The sequence below is a fragment of the Microtus oregoni genome, unplaced genomic scaffold, assembly GCF_018167655.1.
Source record: "Microtus oregoni isolate MIOR12 unplaced genomic scaffold, Mior012 000006F_ref0000085, whole genome shotgun sequence".
NCBI lineage: Eukaryota > Metazoa > Chordata > Mammalia > Rodentia > Cricetidae > Microtus > Microtus oregoni.
The window spans coordinates 42698413-42720601 of record NW_024543065.1 but is presented as its reverse complement, the minus strand read 5'-3'; the positions used below and the strand labels follow the sequence as shown (position 1 = coordinate 42720601).

Below are 22189 nucleotides of genomic sequence, written 5' to 3'. Positions count from 1 at the left end.
GGTCACTAGTTATCTCTCCACTTTCTTCTTGCCTCTCGTGTCCATCTATCACAGAACAAGTTCAGGCAAAACTTATTTTTTCTGGATTACAATACAATTGCAACATTCTTTCTTACCTTTCTTCCCTCCAAACCCTCCTACATCTGCCCTTTTTCAAATTCATGGCCTCTATCTTCACCAATTTTTATTTTGTTTATATATATGCCTAAACATAAGCACTAACTCTGTATAATGTTACTTGTATGTGCTTTCACTGTTGATCTCTGACTCTGGACAATCAGCTGATTTGCTCTTCCCTCTGAAATACTACCTGTCTTGCTCTCTGTTTTATGTAGTTGTCCATAGTTCATTGTCTGCACATAAAACTTTTTATTAGTGTATATTCATTGTGCAAAGTGCTGCTTTTCTTTAAGCATATCCTGAAATTTGACTTGTATTTAACCCATGCTCTTATGTTCTTGTCATGTGTGATAAGGCTGTCAGGAAAAGAAAGTAAGCTGAAAGATGGTAAGAAGGGGTATATACTGCCCCTTGTGGACATGAGATACCCAATCCATTACGAGCTCAGTGAAACTGCACTTGCCACTGAGGCTGCCTCATATTGAGCTCATCAACTAAAGAGAAAAACTAAGGAGTTGCTGACACACTCCTGATGAACTCATCACACTGACAGCTTCTGGAAATTGAGGCATCACTGGCATGGCTGTGTAACCATTCGCAAGCCTACTAGACGTCCATGGAGAGTTGTGCACTCATGATCACACAGATGGCTCTGGTTAAACGTTAAGTGTCTTTTGGCCATTTGAACTTCTTCTGTTGAGAATTCTCTGTTCAGTTCAGTGCCCCATTTTTTAATTGGGTTAATTAGCATTTTAAAGTCTAGTTTCTGAATTCTCTATATATTTTGGAGATCAGACCTTTGTCTGTTTCGGGGTTGGTGAAGATCTTCTCCCAGTCAGTAGGTTGCCTTTGTGTCTTAGTGACCATGTCCTTGGCTTTACAGAAGCTTCTCAGTTTAAGTAGGTCCCATTTATTCAATGTTGCCCTTAATGTCTGTGCTTCTGGGGTTATACATAGGAAGCGATCTCCTTTGCCCATCTGTTGTAGGGTATTTCCCACTTTCTCTTCTATCAGGGTCAGTGTGTTCGGACTGATATTGAGGTCTTTCATCCATTTGGACTTGAGTTTTGTGCACGGTGAGAGATATGGGTCTATTTTCATTCTTCTACAGGTTGACATCCAGTTGTGCCAGCACCATTTGTTGAAGATGCTTTCTTTCTTCCATTGTATACTTTTAGCTCCTTTATCGAAAATGAGGTGTTCATAGGTTTGTGGGTTAAAATTTGGGTCTTCTATACGATTCCATTGGTCGACTTCTCTGTTTTTATGCCAGTACCACACTGTTTTCATTACTGTAGCTCTGTAATAGAGTTTGAAGTCAGGGATGGTAATGCCTCCAGAAGATCCTTTTTGTATAGGATTGTTTTGGCTATCCTGGGTTTTTTGTTTTTCCATATAAAGTTGATTATTGTCTTCTCCAGATCTGTGAAGAATTTTGATGGGATCTTGATGGGGATTGCATTGAATCTATAAATTGCCTTTGGTAGAATTGCCATTTTTACTATGTTGATCCTCCCAATCCAAGAGGAAGGGAGGTCCATCCATTTTTTGGTATCCTCTTCAATTTCTTTCTTCAATGCCTTAAAGTTCTTGTCAAATAGATCTTTCACTTCCTTGGTTAGATTTACCCAAAGATATTTTATGCTGTTTGTGGCTATCGTGAATTGTTAAGCTTCTCTGATTTCCCTCTCTGCTTCCATATCCTTTGTGTATAAGAGGGCGACTGATTTTTTTGGAGTTGATCTTGTATCCTGCCACATTACTAAAGCTGTTTATCAGCTGTATAAGTTCTTTGGTGGAGTTCTTGGGGTCGCTTATGTACACTATCATATCATCTGCAAATAACGAAAGTTTAACTTCTTCCTTTCCAATTCGAATCCCCTTGATCCCATTATGTTGTCTTATTGCTATTGCTAGAACTTCAAGCACTATATTGAAGAGGTATGGCGAGAGTGGACAGCCTTGCCGTGTTCCTGAGTTAAGTGGGATGGCTTTGAGTTTCTCTCCGTTTAATTTGATGTTAGCTGTCGGCTTGCTGTATATAGCTTTTATTATATTTAGGTATGACCCTTGTATCCCTAATCTCTCCAAGACTTTTAACATAAATGGATGTTGAATTTTGTCAAATGCTTTTTCAGTATCTAATGAAATGATCATATGGTTTTTTTCTTTCAGTTTATTTATATGCTGGATTACATTGATAGATTTTCGTATGTTGAACCAGCCCTGCATCTCAGGAATGAAGCCTACTTGATCATAATGGATAATTTTTCGGATGTGTTCTTGGATTTGATTTGCCAGTATTTTGTTGAGGATTTTTGCGTCGATATTCATGAGTGAGATTGGCCTGTAGTTCTCTTTCCTGGTTGAGTCTTTGAGTGGTTTTGGTATCAGAGTAATTGTGGCTTCATAAAAGGAATTTGGTAATGACCCTTCTGTTTCTATATTGTGGAATACATTAAGGAGTATAGGTATTAGGTCTTCTTGGAAGTTCTGGTAGAATTCTGCATTGAAACCATCTGGTCCTGGTCTTTTTTTGGTAGGGAGGTTTTTGATGACAGCTTCTAATTCTTCGCGACTTACAAGTCTGTTTAGATTGTTCACTTGGTCCTGGTTTAGTTTTGGTAAATGGTATTTATCTAAAAAAGCGTCCATTTCTTTTACATTTTCCAGTTTTGTGGCATACAGGCTTTTGTGGTAAGATCTAATGACTCTCTGAATTTCCTCTGTGTCTGTGGTTATGTCCCCCTTTTCATTTCTGATCTTATTAATTTGCGTGTTCTCTCTCTTTCGTTTGATTAGTTTGGATAGGGGTTTATCAATCTTGTTGATTTTCTCCAGGAACCAGCTTTTTGTTTCATTGATTCTTTGGATTGTTTTCTGTGTTTCTATTTTGTTGATTTCAGCCCTCAATTTGATTATTTCCAGTCTTCTACTCCTCCTAGGTGAGTCTGCTTCTTTTTTTTCTAGAGCTATCAAGTGGGCTGTTAAGTCTCCAATATGTGCTTTCTCTGTTTTCTTTAGGTGGGCACTTAGTGCTATGAACTTTCCTCCCAGGACTGCTTTCATAGTGTCCCATAAGTTCGAGTATGTTGTTTCTTTATTTTCATTGAATTCAAGGAAGACTTTAATTTCTTTCTTTATTTCTTCCTTAATCCAGGTATGGTTCAGTAGTTGACTGTTCAGTTTCCATGAGTTTGTAGGCTTTCTGGGGGTAGCATTGTTGTTGAATTCTAACTTTAATCCATGCTGATCTGATAAGACAAGGTGGTTACTAATATTTTTTTGTAACTGTGTAAGTTCGCTTTGTTACCAAGTATGTGGTCAATTTTCGAGAAGGTTCCATGAGCTGCAGAGAAGAAGGTATATTCTTTCCTCTTTGGGTATAATAATCTATAGATGTCTGTTAAGTCCATTTGCTTCATTACCTCCATTAATTCTCTAATTTCTCTGTTATGTTTCTGTCTGATTGACCTGTCCATTGGTGAGAGAGGAGTGTTGAAGTCTCCTACTATTAGTGTGTGCTGTTTGATGGCTGCCTTGAGTTTTAGTAATGTTTCTTTTACGTACGTGGGTGCTTTTATATTAGGGGCATAGATATTCAGGATTGAGACTTCTTCCTGATGAATTGCTCCTGTTATGAGTATAAAATGTCCCTCTCCATCTCTTCTGATTGATTTAAGTTTGAAGTCAACTTTGTTAGAAATTAGTATGGCCACACCTGCTTGTTTCTTAGGTCCTTTGCTTGATAAGCCTTTTCCCAGCCCTTTACTCTGAGTAGGTGCCTGTCTTTGTGGTTGAGGTGTGTTTCTTGTAGACAGCAGAATGTTGGATCCTGTTTTCTTATCCAATCTCTTAGCCTGTGCCTTTTTATAGGTGAGTTGAGCCCATTGATAATAAGTGATATTAATGACCAGTGGTTGTTATCTCCGGTCACTTTTTAAGTAGTAGGGTTTGTGTGTTTTCCTTCTTTGATTTGCGCTGGTGAAGAGTCTCTAGATGTCTGAGTTATTGTGGTCATTGTTGGACTCCTTGGTTAGTGATTTTCCTTCTATTATTTTCTGTAAGGCTGGATTTGTGGCTACGTATTGTTTAAATTTGGTTTTGTCCTGGAAAATTTTGTTTTCTCCATTTATAGTGAATGAAAGTTTGGCTGGATATAGTAGTCTGGGCTTGCATCCGTGGTCTCTTAGTTTTTGGAGAACATCTATCCAGGACCTTCTGGCTTTCATGGTTTCCATAGAGAAGTCAGGTGTAAGTCTGATAGGTTTACCTTTATAAGTAACTTGGCCTTTTTCCTTTGCGGCTCTTAATATTCTTTCTTTATTCTGTATATTTTGTGTTTTGATTATTATATGGTGAGGGGATGTTTTCTTTTGATCCAGCCTATTTGGTGTTCTGTATGCTTCTTGAACCTTCATAGGTACATCTGTCTTAAGGTTGGGAAAGTTTTCTTCTATAATTTTATTAAGTATATTTTCTGTACCGTTGAGCTGCACTTCTTCTCCTTCTTCTACTCCAATTATTCTTAGGTTTGGTCTTTTTATTGTGTCCCATATTTCCTGAATGTTTTGTGATGAGAGTTTGTTGGACTTGCTGTTTTCTTTGATCAGAGTGTTTATTTTCTCTATGTTATCCTCAGAATGTGAGATTCTTTCTTCTATCTCTTGTATTCTGCTGGTTATACTTGATTCTGTAGTCTCTATTCATTTACCTAGATTTTCCATGTCCAGTCGGCCGTCTGTTTGTGTTTTCTTCTTTGCCTCCATTTCAGTTTTCAAGTCATGAACTGTTTCCTTTATCTGCTTGATTGTTTTTCCTTGGTTTCCTAGGGTATCATTCACTGATTTACTCAATTCCTCGAACTTTCTATTATACTTCTCATCCATTTCTATAACGGCGTTTTTTATATGCTGTTTAAGGGTGTCAATCACTTTCATGAAGTCAGTTTTTTCTACTTCTTCTTGATTAAGGTGTTCATGTCCTCCTGTTGTGGGGTCACTGGCTTCTGGTGGTTTCGTGTTGTTTTTCAGATTGTTGGGAGAATTCCTGCATTGGCGTCTGCCCATCTCTTCCTCCCAATACTCCCCTTTGGATCTTCTTTTATAGGATCCGGTCTTCTTGCCCACTGATGTACCTTCCCAGTGATGTCACTCCCCAGAGATGTTTCTCCACAATGAGGTTTCACTCGGTGCCCAGATCGAAACTCTGTGCTGCTTGGTCAGCTCGCGAACAAAGGGCCCACCCCGCTAGCTGCGGGCAGGCTATGGGAACAAAGGAGTTACTGGCCACCCCTTTGTCCTCCCGGTTCGGATTCGGTCCCAGCACCCCACTATAAATTCTTCAACTCCAACAAAGACTCCAGAAGGATATGATATTACCTAAATAAACAGGAAATACATTGTAAACAACTTTCAATACTCTAGAATTGACATAGACATCTCACTGCCTGGACAGCCATCCAAAATTTTTCTGTACCATTCGGGCATCCATTTTCAGCCTACTGATCCATAGTATCCAGCAGACTTTTCCTTGAAGCAGGAAATTTCAAAGATAGTTCTGCCTATATTGGCAGTTTGTCAGTCATTTTCTTCTGTGTCCTGCAGAATGTGTGGTAGTCTTTTTCATGAAGCAGGAACCCTGAAGGACCAGCTCACCTTTAAGCAAGTTCAGCAGTCATTTTTCTGTGGGTACTGCATGTCCATAAGCAGTCCAGGAAAGAGCAGTTTCTTTCCCAAATGGATAGCAAACTCCATATGGAGCCTCTTCCATGTCCATCTTCCTCTTGAAGTAGCTTGGTGCAGCCAGGAGCAGATGTGTCTCATTGTCATGAAAAGTCCTAAGTTTTTAAAATATTTAAATGCCGTATTCTGAAGGTCTCTGAAAGATTTGAAGAATACCTGTCTAGCTGAAATATATCTCTATACATCTAGTAAATCTAACTAACATGATTAGAAGCTTGACTATTATAGATGATTATCTAGTAACATATATTTCTTAATTATACAGTACATTTTAAAAATCACAACACCTTAATCAAGGGCAGAAATATACATAGACCATATAATAAAATTTACCTTAAATTTATATCAATAAGCCAAGATCTATACCAAAGCAAATTATTCATATCTATATCATACCCCCTTTATATGTAAAGAAATATTTAAAATTAATACTTGAGAATATTTGCATAATTTCTCCTAACTGCTTCCTGCTGTTTGTGGGCACTGTTAATCAGGTCTCTCATGGTGTATCCTGTGTGTTAGGTTCATCTCAGTCAGCAGTTGGGCAAAATAATTTTTCGAGGGTGTTCATGGTGAACTTTTAGGGGGTCATGCACTATCAAACCACACCAGTCTGGAAGCAATCCACAGGTTCTCATCCTCTGTGGAAACAAGAGAAGAACTGCTTTTTCCAAAGCATCATATCCTTAGACCCAAATTTGGAATTTGTCTTACCTTTATAATATACATGCTGGTTTAGCTTAGCAGCCCATACAATGAAATGTCTGTCTGTATTTAGCTCCTACACAGACAAAAAATTAAAAGAAAGCACAATAAGATACATAATCCAGACTCTCTGTGAATTTTCCATCTTTTGTGGTTTATTTTTCTTTACTCCTTTTAATCTATGACTGTCTGTACTATGTCTTTAAAGACTTTACCCTTTTTTAATCCCAGCACTCAGGAGACAGAGGCAGGTGGATCTCTGCGAGTTCAAGGCCAGCCTAGTCTATAAGTGCTAGTTCCAGGACAGGCTCCAAAGCAACACATGGACAGAAGAACCTCCCACACCAGATGTTCAATCGTGTCATAAGGACATGGGCTCAACTATGCTCATAGAAGCATTGTTTGTTATAGCCAGAACTTGGAAACAATTTAAATGCCCATTGACCAAAGAATGGATAAGGAAAATATGGTACATTTACACAATGGAGTACTACATAGCAGAAAAGATAATGACATATTGAAATTTGAAGGCAAATGGATGGAGCTAGAAAACATCATATTGAGTGAGGTAACCCAGACCCAGAAAGACAATTATCACATGTACACACTCATAAGTGTTTTTAAACATAAACAAGGAAACCAGCCTACAAATCACAATCCCAGAGAACCTAGACAACAATGAAGACCCTAAGAGTATATAATCTACATGCATATAATCTACATGGGAAGTAGAAAAGGACAAGATCTCCTGAGTAAATTTGGAGTATGGGGACCTTGGGAGAGGGTTGAAGGGGAGGGGAGAGGCAAGGAGGGGTTTAGAGGAAAATGTGTAGCTCAATAAAAGAAAATAAACTTAAATTAAAAAAATCAACAAGAGTACAGGCTTTCGTAGTAAGACCTAATGATTCTCTGAATTTCCTCAGTGTCTGTTGTTATGTCTCCCTTCTCAGTTTTGATTTTGTTAATTTGAATGTTCTCTCTATGCTTTTTGGTTAGTTTGGAAAAGGGTTTGTCAATCTTGTTGATTTTCTCAAAGAACCAGCTCTTTGTTTCATTGACTCTTTGTATTGTTTTCTGTGTTTCTATTTTGCTTTAAGTTGCTAATGTGAGAAAAGTTAATAGTACTAAGTGCCCACACAAAGAAAACAGAGAAAGCTCACATTAGCAACTTAACTGCACACCTGAAAGCTCTAGAAAAAAAAGAAGCAGACTCACCCAGGAGGAGTAGAAGACAGGAAATAATCAAATTGAGGGCTGAAATCAACAAAATATAGTTGTCATCAAAAGCCTCCCAACCAAAATAAGCCAGGGCCGCATGGTTTTATTGCAGAATTCTACCAGAACTTTTAAGAAGAGCTAATACCTATACTCATCAAAGTGTTCCACATAATAGAAACAGAAGAGTCATTGCCAAACTTTGTTTATGAGGCTATAGTTACCCTGATACCAAAACCACATGAGACTCAACCAAGAAAGAGAATTACAAATAAATCCCACTCATGAACATGTATGCAAAAATCCTCAATAAAATACTGGCAAATAAAATCCAAGAAGACATAAAAAAAATCATCCATCATAATCACGTAGGCTTCATCCCAGAGATGTAGAACTGGTACAACATATGAAAATCTATCAATGTAATCCAACATATAAATAAACTGAAAGTAAAAAAACCCATATGATCATTTCATTAGATACTGAAAAGGCATTTGTCGAAATCCAACACCCCTTCATAAAAAAGGTCTTGGAGATATTAGGGATACAAAGATCATATCTAAATATAATAAGAGCAATATGCAGCTAGCCGACAGCTAACATCAAATCAAATGGAGAGAAACTGAAAGAGATTCCACTAAAATCAGGAACAAGACAAGGCTGTCCACTCTCTTCATATCTCTTCAACATAGTTCTTGAAGTCTAGCAATAAGACAGCATAAGGAGATCAAGGGGATTCAAATAGGAAAGAAGAAGTCAAAATTTTATTATTTGCAATGATATGATAGTGTATATAAGTGGCCTCAAAAATTCTGCCAGAGAGCTCCTACAGTGATAAATACTTTCAGTGATATGGCAGGATACAAGATCAACTCAAAAAAATCAGTCACCCTCCTATACACAAAAGATAAAAGGGATGAGAGGGAAATCAGAGAAACATCGTCTTTCACAATCACCACAAATAAAATAACACTGACCATGGAAGTAAAAGACCTATTTGAAAAGAACTTTAAGTTTTTGAAGAAAGAAATTGAAGAAGACACCAGAATATGGAAAGATCTCCCATTCTCTTGAATAGGTAGGATCAACATGGTAAAAATGGCAATTTTACCAAAGTCAATCTATAGATTCAATGCAATCTCCAACAAAATTCTTCACAGACCTTGAAAGAACAATAATCAACTTCATATGGAAAAACAAAAAACCCAGGATAGCCAAAAATTCCTATACAATAATGAAACTTCCAGAGTCATTACCATCCCTGACTTCAAACTCTATTACAGAGCTACATGAAAACAGCTTGGCATAAAAACAGAGAAAGTTGGAAGTAGTCTTCAATGCATGGGCACAGGAGACTACTTTCTAAGTATAACCCTGATAACACAGACACTAAAAACAACAGTAAATAAATGGGACCCAATGAAACAGAGAAGCAAAGGACAAATTCAATAAGCAAAGGACACATTCAATAAGACAAAAAAGCAGCCTACTGAATGGGAAAAGATCTTCACCAATTCCTCATCAGACAAAGGACTGATCTCCAACATATATAAAAAACTCAAGAAATTAGACATTAAAATTCTAAATAACCCAATTAAAAAACCGTGTACTGAACTAAACAGAGAATTCTCAACAGAAGAACTTCAAATGGCCAAGAGATACTTAAGGACGTGTTCAACTTCCTTAGCTATCAGGAAAATGCAAATCAAAACAACTCTGAGATACCTCTTTTCACCTGTCAGAATGTCTAAGGTCAGAAACACCAATAATAGCCTATGCTGGAGAGGATGTGGAGTAAGGGGAACAATCATCCATTGCTGGTGGGAATGTAAATTTGTACAACCACTTTGGAAATGAGTATGGTGATTTCTCAGAAAATTGGGACTCAACCTACCTCAGGATCCAGCAATACCACTCTTGGTATTGCTCAATCATACTACAAAAGCATTTGTTCGATTTGTTCATAGCAGCATTATTTGTAATAGCCAGAACCTGGAAACAAGCTAGATGCTCCTCAACTGAAGAATGGATAAAGAAAGTGTTGCACATTTACAAGTTAGAGTACTACTCAGTGGTAAAAAAGAGTACATCTTGAATTTTGCATGCAAATGGATGGAAATAGAAAACCCTATCCTGAGTGAGGTAACCCAGACCTCAAAAATGAATATAGTATGTACTTACTCATAAGTGGATACTAGCCATCAACAATGGATATTTACCCTGTAATTCATGATCCTAGTGAAGCTACGTAAAAAGTTGAACCCAAAGAAAATCATATATAGACGCTCGTTGGAATTGGAAACCGACAAGATCGCATGACAAAATTGGGAACTTAGGGATGGGGGGAGGTAGAAGGAAGGGAAGAAGGGGAGGGTTGATGAGAACATGAGGGAATGGGATAGTCGAGATTCAGGAAGGACTGTTAGGAGAGCAAGGAAAGAGATGTCTTGATTGAGGGAGCCATTATGGGGTTAGCACGAAACCTGACCCTAGTAAAATGCTCAGGAATCTACAAGGATGACCCCAGCTAAAACCCTAAGCAATAGAAAAGAGGCAGCCTGAAGTGGCCTTATGCTCTAGTCAGACTGATGATTATCTTAAATATCACTATAGAACTTTCGTCCAACAACAGATGGAAACAGAGGCAGTGACACACATCAGAGAACTGGTCTGAGCTTCCAAGGTTCAGTTGAAGAGTGGAAGGAGTGAGAATATGAGCAATGAGGTCATGGCCATGAGGGGTTCACCTACTGAGGCAGTTTGCCTGAGCTAATGGGAGTTCACAAACTCCAACTGGACTGGGAGTGAAAGAGCATGGGACAAACTCGTCCCTCTGAATGTGGTTGTCTGTTTGTGCAGACTGAGGGGCTACTGACAGTGGCACTGGGATTTGTCTCTTCTGCATGTACTGGCTTTTTTGGGATCCTATTCTTTTTGGATGTATGCCTGGCTCAGCCTAAATGTAGTAGGGAGGGCCTTAGACTTGTCACAGAGCAGGGTGCCTTGTTCTCTCTTAGGATTGGAATGGGAGGGAGGAATGATGTGGGGAGGGAGTGGGAATTTGGATTGGTATTTTTTTAAAGTAATAAAATAAATAAAAAGCTGAAAAAACCAACAAAAAATAAAAATGCACCAAAGATTTTTTAAAAAAGGTACAGGAAGTATATAGAGGAACTGTTGCTTAGCCCTGGGCTTTGGTGTCGAATTGAGTCAGCGTCAAGTCTTGAGAAAGAGCATATCCACTTTCTGTTTTGTACTGGGTGTCCTCATCCTGACAGGCATTCCGGGCTACAGTTTCTTCTATCACGTAGCTGTGTTCCACTGTGCAGACTGTATCACCAGTTCTGTGTGCTGTTTCTGTGGAGATCTGGCATGAGACACTGCCATGGTCCTTGGAGCTGCTCTTCCTGGACTTGGTAAGTGTGACAGAGGTCATCATTTTTAGCTATCGTGGTAGTGAATACAGAGTCCCAGTTTTATAACCTGGGCTCCTCTCATAGAACTCTTCCTCTATGAAGACCTGGTCTGGTGGCTGCAGAGGAGTCTTCCTTGACTTTAGTCTGTCCATTGCGACTTGGTGTTTTGTTCTGAGCTCTGGGATCTGGGTTAGTTTATAACAGGTCAGATTTCCCTCATCAGTCTTTTGCTCTACTTTCAGTGTTTTTAATGTTGCAGAGGACCTGGGCACAGTATGGTGAGTCTGTTCTCTGTTTTTGCCCTGGGGAACTAAGTTGGCTGGGAGTAGCATGGGAGGAGCTTGAAGCATCTTATGCAGATCCTGAGATGGGATTTTTCACTGGCAGCCACTGGCACACTTACTTAATGATCCATACTTACTACTGTAGCCATCTCTGGGGTGGGGATTCTCGACTGTGCTCCAGTAATGCCTGCATGATATGTGTCTCAGAAGGATATTGAATAAATGGCACAGAGGAAGGGCACCTGCACACGTGTCCTCCTGAGGATATAGATATTTGATTTTGAATTTGTTTTCCCTTTTCCTCTTGTCTCTCCCCTCCTTGGCTTTGCCTTGTTCTCTTACAGATTCTGCCCTTGTTAAGGCTTGTCATCCATGAGACAGAGTTGAATAAAATATTGTTTAGTGTGTGTGTTGCATAGATAGGATTCATTTGTTTTCAGAGGCTCCGAGGCTTTGTGTAACTTTGGAGGTGGGAATAGTGTTTGGGTTTTTCATGGACACAAGAGACAAAGTCATACATAGGTCATTGATTTGAATGGATTTCCTGTTGAATAACCCAGAGAAATGGGACGATTTGGTGATAAGAATGGCAGCCCACAGGGTTCATTTCTGGGCTGATAGGACACAAGTAGAGAAGCCACTGATAGCAATAAGGTATGAGGGTTATTCTGGCATTGTTTGGGAACAGTAACGGTGATTAGTCCTTTGGAACTAGGCCAGAGCACAATTCTGAAAATGACGACACTTCTCCCTGTTTAGTTTTCTTTCAACAGGACACAAGCTAGAGTCCTCTGGCAAGTAGGGACATCAAATGAAGAATTGTCTCCACCATACTGGCCTGTGGGCTTCTCTGTGGGGCATTTTGTTGATTACAATTGTTGTGGGAGTTACTCTGTAGTCCTTGAGAATGTGGCTCTCTTGATATAGGTTTATTATCACTTTTTCCTGTGTCTCTCCAGGGCCACCACCCCAGCCTTCCATTTGCTCAGTTCCAGGAGCTGTGGTTTCCAAAGGTAGTGATGTGACCATCTTCTACAGGATCTCTCCAGGAGTGACCATTGTGCGTCTATCCTGTCTTGTACCCAATACTGTGTGGTATGATGGTATCCCAAAGGGAGCCCAGGAGGTGTTTGAATTCACTCTGAAGAATATAATACACAGTAATGCTGGGGTTTACTACTGTGAATACTTTAGGGGAGATGAATCGTCACGAAGTAGTGACAGTCTGGAGCTGGTGGTGACAGGTGAGAAACTGCCCCAGGACACGGTCCTTCAGGCTCAGTCTCTGATCCAACCTAACTAACCACATATGCCCCATCCCAGGCTCACTCTGCATCTCTGCTCCATTATAGTGATCTCTTCCCTCTCCTCTTCTCTCCTCTCCTCATTTCCTTTTTAATTTCCATTTTTCTTGACAACTTGATTTTCCTGAAAACTTGATTTTCACTTTTTTTTGAGACAAGTTCTCACATATTTCAGACTGTCCTTGAACTTACTGTGTAACCAAGCATAATCTTGAATTTATGATCTCTCTGCTTCTATTCTCTATTTCTTTGTTTTTATTGCGAAAAGAAGAAAAAAAAACATAAACAAAAAACAAGTTTCCACCTCCTCCCAGCCTCCCATTTCCCTTCCCCTCCTCCCACCATTCTCCCCCTCCTCCCACCCTTCTCCCAGTCCTCCCACCCATTTCCCCCTCCCCCCACTCCTCTCTCCCCCCTCCCTCTCCAGTCCACAGAGCAGTCCAGGTTCCCTGCCCTGTGGTAAGTCCTAGGTCCTCCCCCCTCCGTCCATATCTAGGAAGGTGAACATCCAAACTGGCTAGGCTCCCACAAAGCCAGCACATTAAGTAGGATCAAACCCCCCTGCCATTGTCCTTGGTGTCTCATCAGCCCTCATTGTTCGCCATGTTCAGAGAGTCCGGTTTTATGCCATGCTTTTTTGGTCACAGTCCAGCTGGCCTTGGTGAGCTCCCCGTAGATCAGCTCCACTGTCTCTGTGGGTGGATGCACGCCTCGTGGTCCCGAATTCTTTGCTCATGTTCTCCCTCCTTCTGCTCCTCCTTGGGACCTTGGGAGCTCAGTCCAGTGCTCCTGTGTGGGTCTCTGTCTCTATCTCTATCCATCACCAGATGAAGATTCTATGATGATATGCAAGATATTCGTCAGTATTGCTCTAGGATAGGGTCATTTCAGGTTCCCAATCCTCAGCTGCCCAAGGAACTAACTGGGAACCTCATCTTGGGCACTAGGGAGCCCCTCTAGGGTCAAGTCTCTTGCCCACCCTAAACTGGCTCCCTTAACTAAGAATTGTGGTTCCGTGCTCCCCTATCCACCTTTCCTTTATCCCAATTCTCCTGTTTCCCAGGTCCCCCCTCCTTCCCTTCTACCTTTTCTCTCCCCATCTCCCTTTACCCCCATCCCACCCCATCCCCAAGATCCCATTTTCTCCCCGGAAATTTGGTCTACTTCCCTTAGCCAAGAGGACAACTATATGTTTTTCCTTTGGTTCACCTTCTTACTTAGGTTCTTTAGGTTCACCTCTTGTAGACTCCGTGGTCCTTATTTATGGCTAGAAACCAATTATGAGTGAGTACATCCCATATTCATCTTTTTGGGTCTGGGACACCTCACTCAGGATAGTGTTTTCTATTTCCATCCATTTGCATGCAAAATTCAAGAAGTCATTGTTTTTTACCGCAGCGTAGTACTCTAGCGTGTATATATTCCATACTTTCTTCATCCATTCTTCCATTGAAGGGCATCTAGGTTGTTTTCAGGTTCTGGCTATTACAAATAATACTGCTAAGAACATAGTTGAACAAATGCTTTTGTCATTTGATAAAGCATCTCTTGGGTATATTCCCAAGAGTGGTATTGCTGGGTCCAGGGGTAAGTTGATCCCGAATTTCCTGAGAAACTGAAACACTGACTTCCACAGTGGTTGCACAAGATTGCATTCCCACCAGCAATGGATGAGGGTACCCGTTCCTCCACAGCCTCTCCAGCAAAGGTTATCCTTGGTGTTTTTGACTTTAGCCATTCTGACAGGTGTAAGATGATATCTCAAAGTTGTTTTGATTTGCATTTCCCTGATTGCTAATGAAGTTGAACACGACCTTAAGTGTCTTTTGGCCATTTGAACTTCTTCTGTTGAGAATTCTCTGTTCAGTTCAGTGCCCCAATTTTTAATTGGGTTAATTAGCATTTTAAAGTCTAGTTTCTTGAGTTCTCTATATATTTTGAAGATCAGACCTTTGTCTGTTGTGAGGTTGGTGAAGATCGTCTCCCAGTCAGTAGGTTGCCTTTTTGTCTTAATGACAGTGTTCTTTCCTTACAGAAGCTCCACAGTTTCAGGAGGCCCCATTTATTTATTGTTGCTCTTATTGTCTGTGCTACTGGGGTTATACGTAGGAAGTGGTCTCCTGTGCCCATGCATTGAAGAATATTTCCCTCTTTCTGTTCTATTAGGTTCAGTGTGGTAGGATTTATATTGAGGTCTTTAATCCATTTGGACTTGAGTTTTGTGCATGGTGTTAGATATGGATCTACTTTCATTCTTCTACAGGTTGACATCCAGTTATGCCAGAGCCATTTGTTAAAGATGCTTTCTTTCTTCCGTTGTATAATTTTAGCTCCTTTTTCAAGAATCAGGAGTTCATAGGTTTTTGGATTAATATCCGGGTCTTTAATTCTATTCCACTTGTCAACATCTCTATTTTTATGCCAATACCAAGCTGTTTTCATTATTGTGGCTCTGTAATAGAGTTTATTGTCAGGGATGGTAATGCCTCCGGAACTTCCTTTATTGTGTAGGATCGTTTTGGTTATCCTGGATTTTTTGTTTTTCCATATAATGTTGATTATTGTTTTCTCAAGGTCTGTGAAGAATTTTCTTGGGATTTAGATGGGGATTGCATTGAATCTATAGATTGCCTTTGGTAGGATTGCCATTTTCACTATGTTGATCCTTTCAATCCAAGAGCATGAGAGATCCTTCCATTTTTTGGTATTCTCTTCAATTTCTTTCTTTGAAGCCTTCAAGTTCTTTTCAAATATATCTTTTACTTCCTTGGTTAGTGATACCCCAAGATACTTATGCAATATGTGGCTATCGTGAAAGGTGATGTTTCTCTGATTTCCTTCTCTGCTTCTTTATCCTTTGTGTATAGAAGAGGTACTGATTTTTTTTGAGTTGATCTTGTATCCTGCCACATCACTGAAGGTATCTATCAGCTGTAGATGTTCTCTGGTAGAGTCTTTGAGGTCACTTAAGGTACACTATCATATAATCTGTAAATAACAAAATTTGACTTCTTCCTTTCCAATTTGAATTCCCTTGATCTCCTTATGTTGTCTTATTGCTATTGCTAGAGCTTCAAGTACTATTTTGAAGAGATATGGAGAGAGTAGACAGCCTTGTCTTGTTCCTGATTTTAGTGGAATGGCTTTGAGATTCTCTCCATTGAATTTGATATTGGCTCTTGGATTGTTGTATATTGCTTTTATTATATTTAGATATGATCATTGTATCCCTAATATCTCCAAGACCTTTATCATAAAGGTTTGTTGAATTTTGTCAAATGCATTTTCAGTATGTAATGAAATGATCAGATAGGCTTATTTTTATATTAATCATATACACATCAGTGTATATGCATGAATATATTTTTGTCATAACCTGCTTAGTCTGTATAATGTGATTATATGTATGTTTGCAAAGCTGAACATTTGTATTGAATAACCAATTCATGTTCTCTTCCTTGGGGAAGACTATTCCCTCACTCTCAGAATCCCTAGTTCCTTATAGTCATTTATGTAGAGTGAGGCCTCATGGGCATTCTCCATCAACTATGGCATGTCTATCTTGTTGTCCTTGTCCAGCTCTTGTTTAGGTTGCCATATTGGTGAAACTTTATGTATATTGCTTCTGGAATTAGTAGGAGACCCAATCTCACAACAAACTCCCTCGTCCATTGGTTCCTACAATCTTTCCTCCCCCTCTTTCACAATGCATGAGTTGTTTTGTGATTTATCCATTGTGACTGAGCTCCACAACTCTGCATTTTGGTTTGTTATATTTGCTATGATATATGTAATGTAATTTTTTTTGGTTTTCATTTCTTGCATAAGGAAGTTACTTTGATGAGGAACTGGTGTGGGAAATTCTTCTGTATATGTGTTGCTTTTATTGGTTAATGAATAAAGAAGCTGCCTTGCCCTGTGATAGTGCAGAGTAGAGTAGAGCTAGGTGTGGGGAGGAGGAAACTAAACTGAATGCTGAGATAAAGGAAGGTGGAGTTGCAAAAAGCCATGTAGCCTCCACTGGGGTCAAACACCTGCGCTGGAGCCCACTGAAACTTTATCAGTAGACCAAGACCTTGTGGCAATATACAAATTAATAGAAATGGGTTAATTTAAGATATAAGAGTAAGCCAGAAAAATGCTTAAGCTATTGGCCAAATAGTATTGCAAATAATATAGTTTCTGTGTGACGATTTCATGGTCTGGGCAGCTGGGAACAAACAAGCCTCCTCCTTCTACAAGGAGCGAGTATTACACTTACTGTCCCACCACTCTTTGGTCATCATGGTGCCACCTCTGAACAGTCATCAGTCCAGTGGAGAATGGAGGAAACATTTTTTTGAGTGTTAATTTTGCTTTTCTTAATTTAAAATAATTAAAAAAATTTTTTATTTACATTCCAATCACAGTTCTCCCTTCCACCCCTCCCCCTACCCGTCCTCATTTTCCTCCTATCCCACCCCATCTAATCCTTCCAAATGGTAAGGGCTCCCACAGGGAGTCAACAAAGTCTGGCTGAATGTAGGAAACATTAACAGAAGAAAACTTACATTTCTCGATAGAGGGGACTTATTTCTTTATATCTTAGAACTCCTGGTCCTTTGGGATGTCTTGGGGTTTTAAGAGACTGAACATGTTTCAGGTATGGGGAATAAAGTGGGCAGGGCCATGGAAGTTCAGCTTGGGAACATACTTGAGATAGAATCTTGGGATAGAAAATATCAAGTGAGAAATTCCATGTGGGATATAGAAGGGAATGATGCATGATGAGTTTCTGTGTGAGCAGGTGGTGTACAGCGGTCTTGTTGGGGTCTGCACATTTTTAGACATCTACTTTCATGTAGTATTTGCTGATGAAGCTTAATTTTACTGGTGCATCCAAAAAATCCTCTGTGATATTTAGAATTATATATACAATGGGATTTTTGAGATTTATATTTTGTAGACACTTAGCATACATCTCAACAGAGCTACAAATTGGAAAGCATCCATTCATCCCCCTCACATCTATCCTTGTGAGACAGAGAGCCCATCTGTTTCTTTTGAGCAGTAATTCTTCAGGGATCTTCTTTGCTGTCAGTTCTCACATGGCTCATCATTCAACCATCTTTTGTGTTTCTCTTCTTCTTTTTTTTAATGTGAGTGGTATATGGTGTATGTACATGAGGCTGTGGGTGTTATTCAGTTTGTTTATATGGTGGATCACATTGACAGATTTTTATATGTTGAACCATCCCTACATCTCTGGGATAAAGTCGACTTGATCATGGTAGATGATGGTTCTTTGGATTTGATAATTCTCTGGATTTCCTCCATGTCTGTTGTTATGTCCCCCCTTTCATTTCTGATTTTATCAATTTGGATATTCTGTCTCTGTCTTTTGGTTAGTTTGGATAAAGGTTTGTCTATTTTTTTTTGATTTTCTTGAAGAACCAACTCTGTCTCATTGATCCTTTGTATTGTTTTCTATGTTTCTATTTTGTTGATTTCAGCTTTCAATTTGTTTATTTCCTGCTGTATAGTTCTCTTGGGTGAGTTTTCTTTTGTTCTAAAGTTTTCAAATGTTCTGTTAATTTACTAGTGTGGGATTTTTCCAGCTTCTTTATGTAAGTGTTTAGTACTATGAAGTTTCCTTTTAACACTGCTTTCATTATGCCCGATAAATTTGGGTATGTTGTGTGGTCATTTTCATTGAATTTCAGGAAGTCTTTAATTTCTCCCTTTATTTCTTCCTTGAGTCATTGCTGATTCAGGTGAGAATTGTTTAATTTTCATATGTTTGTGGGTTTTCTGGAATTAGTGTTGCTGTTGAATTCTAGTTTTAAGCCATGGGGTTATTCCAATTTTTTTTTTTTTTTGCATCTGTTGAGGTTTGTTTCGTTACCAAGTATGTGGTTGTTTTTTGATAAGGAGCTGAGAAGAAGGTATATTCTTTTCTGTTTGGATGGAATATTCTATAGATATCTGTTAAGTCCATTTGAATCATAATATCTGTTTGTTCCCTTATTTCTCTGTTCATTTTTTTGTCTGACTGACCTGTCCATTGGTGAGAGTGGAGTGTTGAAGTATCCCACTATTAGTGTGTGGGGTTTAATGTATGATTTAAGCTTTAGAAGTGTTTCCTTTTATATGATGGTGCCCTTGTATTTGGGGCATAGATGTTCAGTATTGAGATTTCCTCCTGATGAATTTTTCCTGTGACTAATATGAAATGTCCTTCTTTGTCTCTTTTGATTGGATTTAGGTTGACGTCTATTTTGTTAGATATTAGGATCACTACCCCAGCTTATTTCTTGCATCTTCATAGACATATCTTTCTTTAGATTGGGAAAGTTTTCTTCTATGATTTTATTAAATATATTTTCTGTGCTTTTGAGTTGAACTCCTCCTTCTTCTATACCTATTGGTCTTAGGTTTGGTCTTTTCTTGGTGTCCCATATTTCCTGGATATTTTGGGTTAAGCTTTTGTTAGATTTAATGTTTCCTTTGACTGAAGAGTCTATTTCTTCTATTGTATCTTCAGCGCTTGAGGTTCTCATGCCATACAGTAACCTTTTATATCTGCACTCAGAGAGTTCTCAAGATATGTCAGTCAAGTGGGATGCAGCAATTCCACTGTGTTTCAGTGTGTTGAATGTTGCAGAGTGCACCACTCTCCTGTCTGGAATCATGTCATCTGTATTCTGGAATCTGAAGGTTATCTGTTAATTATGTGAAATTAGGGCATATGCAGGTATGTCCTTTTGTAGAAGAGACATCATTACACATCATGATGTGTAGTATTCTACCCAGTTCCTGACTGTGTCACCTACTGTAGTGTGTGCACACTTGACCACACAGAAACACACACACCTCTTGCTAGCTAATAGTGATAGAGAATTTGAGAGTGCCTATGTTATTTACTCATTCTAGAAGATTTGAATCTTTGTCTTATATCTCATTTTATGAGCTCAGTGTTACATATGAATAGCCATCACAGTAGCGGAGAAGGTATAAAGATATTTGCTGAAGAGAACAAGAGGAATTTTAATCAGGAATTGTAGGGTTATATAGGGAGAGAAGAGATCCAGACTCCATGATGGATAAGATTCAGCTCTGTATCCTTAGCTTATCCAGTGAGTTGGTATGTTTCAGAGTTTCAGTGGAGGGGACATTTGGGTATGGAGACTAGGGGCACAGATGTGTTCTCTAAGAACTGTAGTGCAAGTATGAGTTTTAACTTTGTAAATACAATCTGTGTCCTAAGTAGTTAATGAGAAGAGCGGTATCACAGATTCTAGTGAATATACCAGAACCAAAAAGCCATGGCAACTGTATCCTAGCAATCAGCACCAATCCTCTTTAGATAGACTGTAATGATTTTGGTACAGGTTCAACATGCATGTCTTTTATTGCTTTGCTGCGAAGAAATATGATCCTTGCCTGATTCTGACATTGTAGAAATTGCAGTCGCTGAGTTTTGTAATCTATCTGCCTCAAGATCATCCAACCAAAAAGCCCCTCCTTAGTTGTCTGTGTGTTTGGCAGAAGTGGTCTTTCTAACTCATGTAGAGATGTATTCTAAGACCAAATGTAGTTTTCATTAGAGAAAAAACATGAACAAATAAATTGATACAATTGACATAAAATTTTTAAATATTTTTTTTCTCCACAGTGTCAAATTACAGATTAGAGAATTATATCCGGCTCATCCTGGCTATCATCATCCTGTTAGGTCTTGGGTCTCTATTGCTGGATGCTTGGAGCAGCAGAGAGAGCCCATGAGGTCTTCAGAGTCCTAACCTGAAAGCCTAGCTACACCTTCCTACACCTCATCAAAATGCTGGCAATAAAGAGTCTAAGAGGAGTTGGATCTCTCTGCTGTGTATTCAATGTCTGGAGATGTGGCACAAATCTTGTGATGTGACTGGAATTTCAGAATTTTTTTGTGTGGTTTTTGAAGGTGAGCTGGCCCAAGTGTCAGATGACTGTTTTTCTCTTCTATTTCCTGTGGGGCATATCTGTGTAGTTCCCATCCCTCATTTCTTATTTCTCTTCATATGATTGACTTCTTCTTCTTTGTTCCCTGCTATCCTGTGGACATGCTACTTTGGAACGTGAGTGAATTGCATTGTTGACATGAGCATATCCATGTCATGGATTCCAACCCCCCGCCCCTAGACACTTGGGAATGCCAAATCCTTCCCCTGGTCCTTATGTAGATATTGATAGTGAGTGTAGTAAGTGCCATTTGCAGCTTCTTCATCCATGCTGACTGAAGCCTTAGACGTTCTCCTATGGAGAAGCCCTATGATGGGAGCTAACCTATCTCCCCATTCCTGACATATATAACATCAGCAGCTCAATGAGTTCCCAATTTGCTTGTGCATCTCCATAAGAGAGAGTACTTACTGTCCACATGACCCCAGCCTTACTTCTTTCACTTGAGTCTTCTTTCTTGATGTCTTTCCCCTCAAGCCAGATTCTTAAAATTAACTGCTTATGTTGCATCTCTACCCCAGCTCATGCTAGGAGTTCCCCACTCTGTCTTGTTCTCTCACTACGCTCCTTCACCTTTGACCCTGTGAGCAGCATCCATCCTTCAGTGTGAGTTTTCTTGTCAAGAACAGCACTTCTTTCTTAGATTTATCTTTTGAGCAGCAATTGTATTAATTGAGATATTTTATTACATTTGTGGCATTAGACTTTATACTCATCACTTTTCTAGTGCTTTCCTGTACTTTCTCGCTCCTCTAGCTCTTTTTCTTTCTACCCACACTGATATCTTAGTTTTTACACTTTGTCATCATTTCTTTTTCTCCCTCTTCTAAGATCTTTGAGAATCATACAGTGACTTTTGATTTCATATAATTCCTACTAGAGGAGACTAATTCCCTTAACCCCAGTTACATACTTTTATATGGATATATGTATATGTGTATACACATACATCTATATATACATGAAATATTTAGGAAGCTTATCAATTTTATGGATTTCTAATGGCTTTTTCAAACATTCTTTTTTTTTAAGACAGAGTTTCTCTGTAGCTTTGGGGTCTTTTCTGGATCTAGATCTTGGAGACCAGGTTGGCTTTGAACTCACAGAGATCTGCTGGGATTAAAGGCATGTGCCACCACTGCCTGGCTCAAACATCTTTTTAAAAGCTAAACATTCTGTACTTTCCTTCTGCCCTATGTTCTCAATCCTCTTACTGATCAACTCCCCCTCCCCATTTTCTGTATTTCCCTTCACCATCATCTGTGTTGTGCTCTGCCACCTCCTTTAGTATTGTTTTTTTCACCATACTGACGGTCCCGTTCTATTTCTCTGGATACTTCAGCAGGTACGTCAAATTAAATACAGCAGCACATGTAAATACACCACATTGAGATACACAAATAAGTGAGAACATGCAACAT

At 39.2% G+C, this 22189-nt stretch overlaps 1 protein-coding gene across 2 annotated transcripts in view; it reads left to right on the top strand.

Annotated features, from left to right (window-relative positions):
• The window catches only part of LOC121449692 (leukocyte immunoglobulin-like receptor subfamily A member 3), an 83926-nt gene that overhangs the window by 42180 nt on the left and 19557 nt on the right, over positions 1–22189 (top strand). The window contains exons 1-3 of one of the 2 annotated variants that reach the window (XM_041654321.1): positions 11055–11200; positions 11443–11478; positions 12444–12728. The exons of the other annotated variant lie outside the window; for it this stretch is intronic. Of the exons in view, the coding sequence (XP_041510255.1) occupies positions 11170–11200; positions 11443–11478; positions 12444–12728 (352 nt within the window). The 5' untranslated portion in view covers positions 11055–11169. Of the gene's footprint in view, positions 1–11054; positions 11201–11442; positions 11479–12443; positions 12729–22189 lie in introns of those variants that run through there. 2 annotated transcript variants of the gene reach the window in all.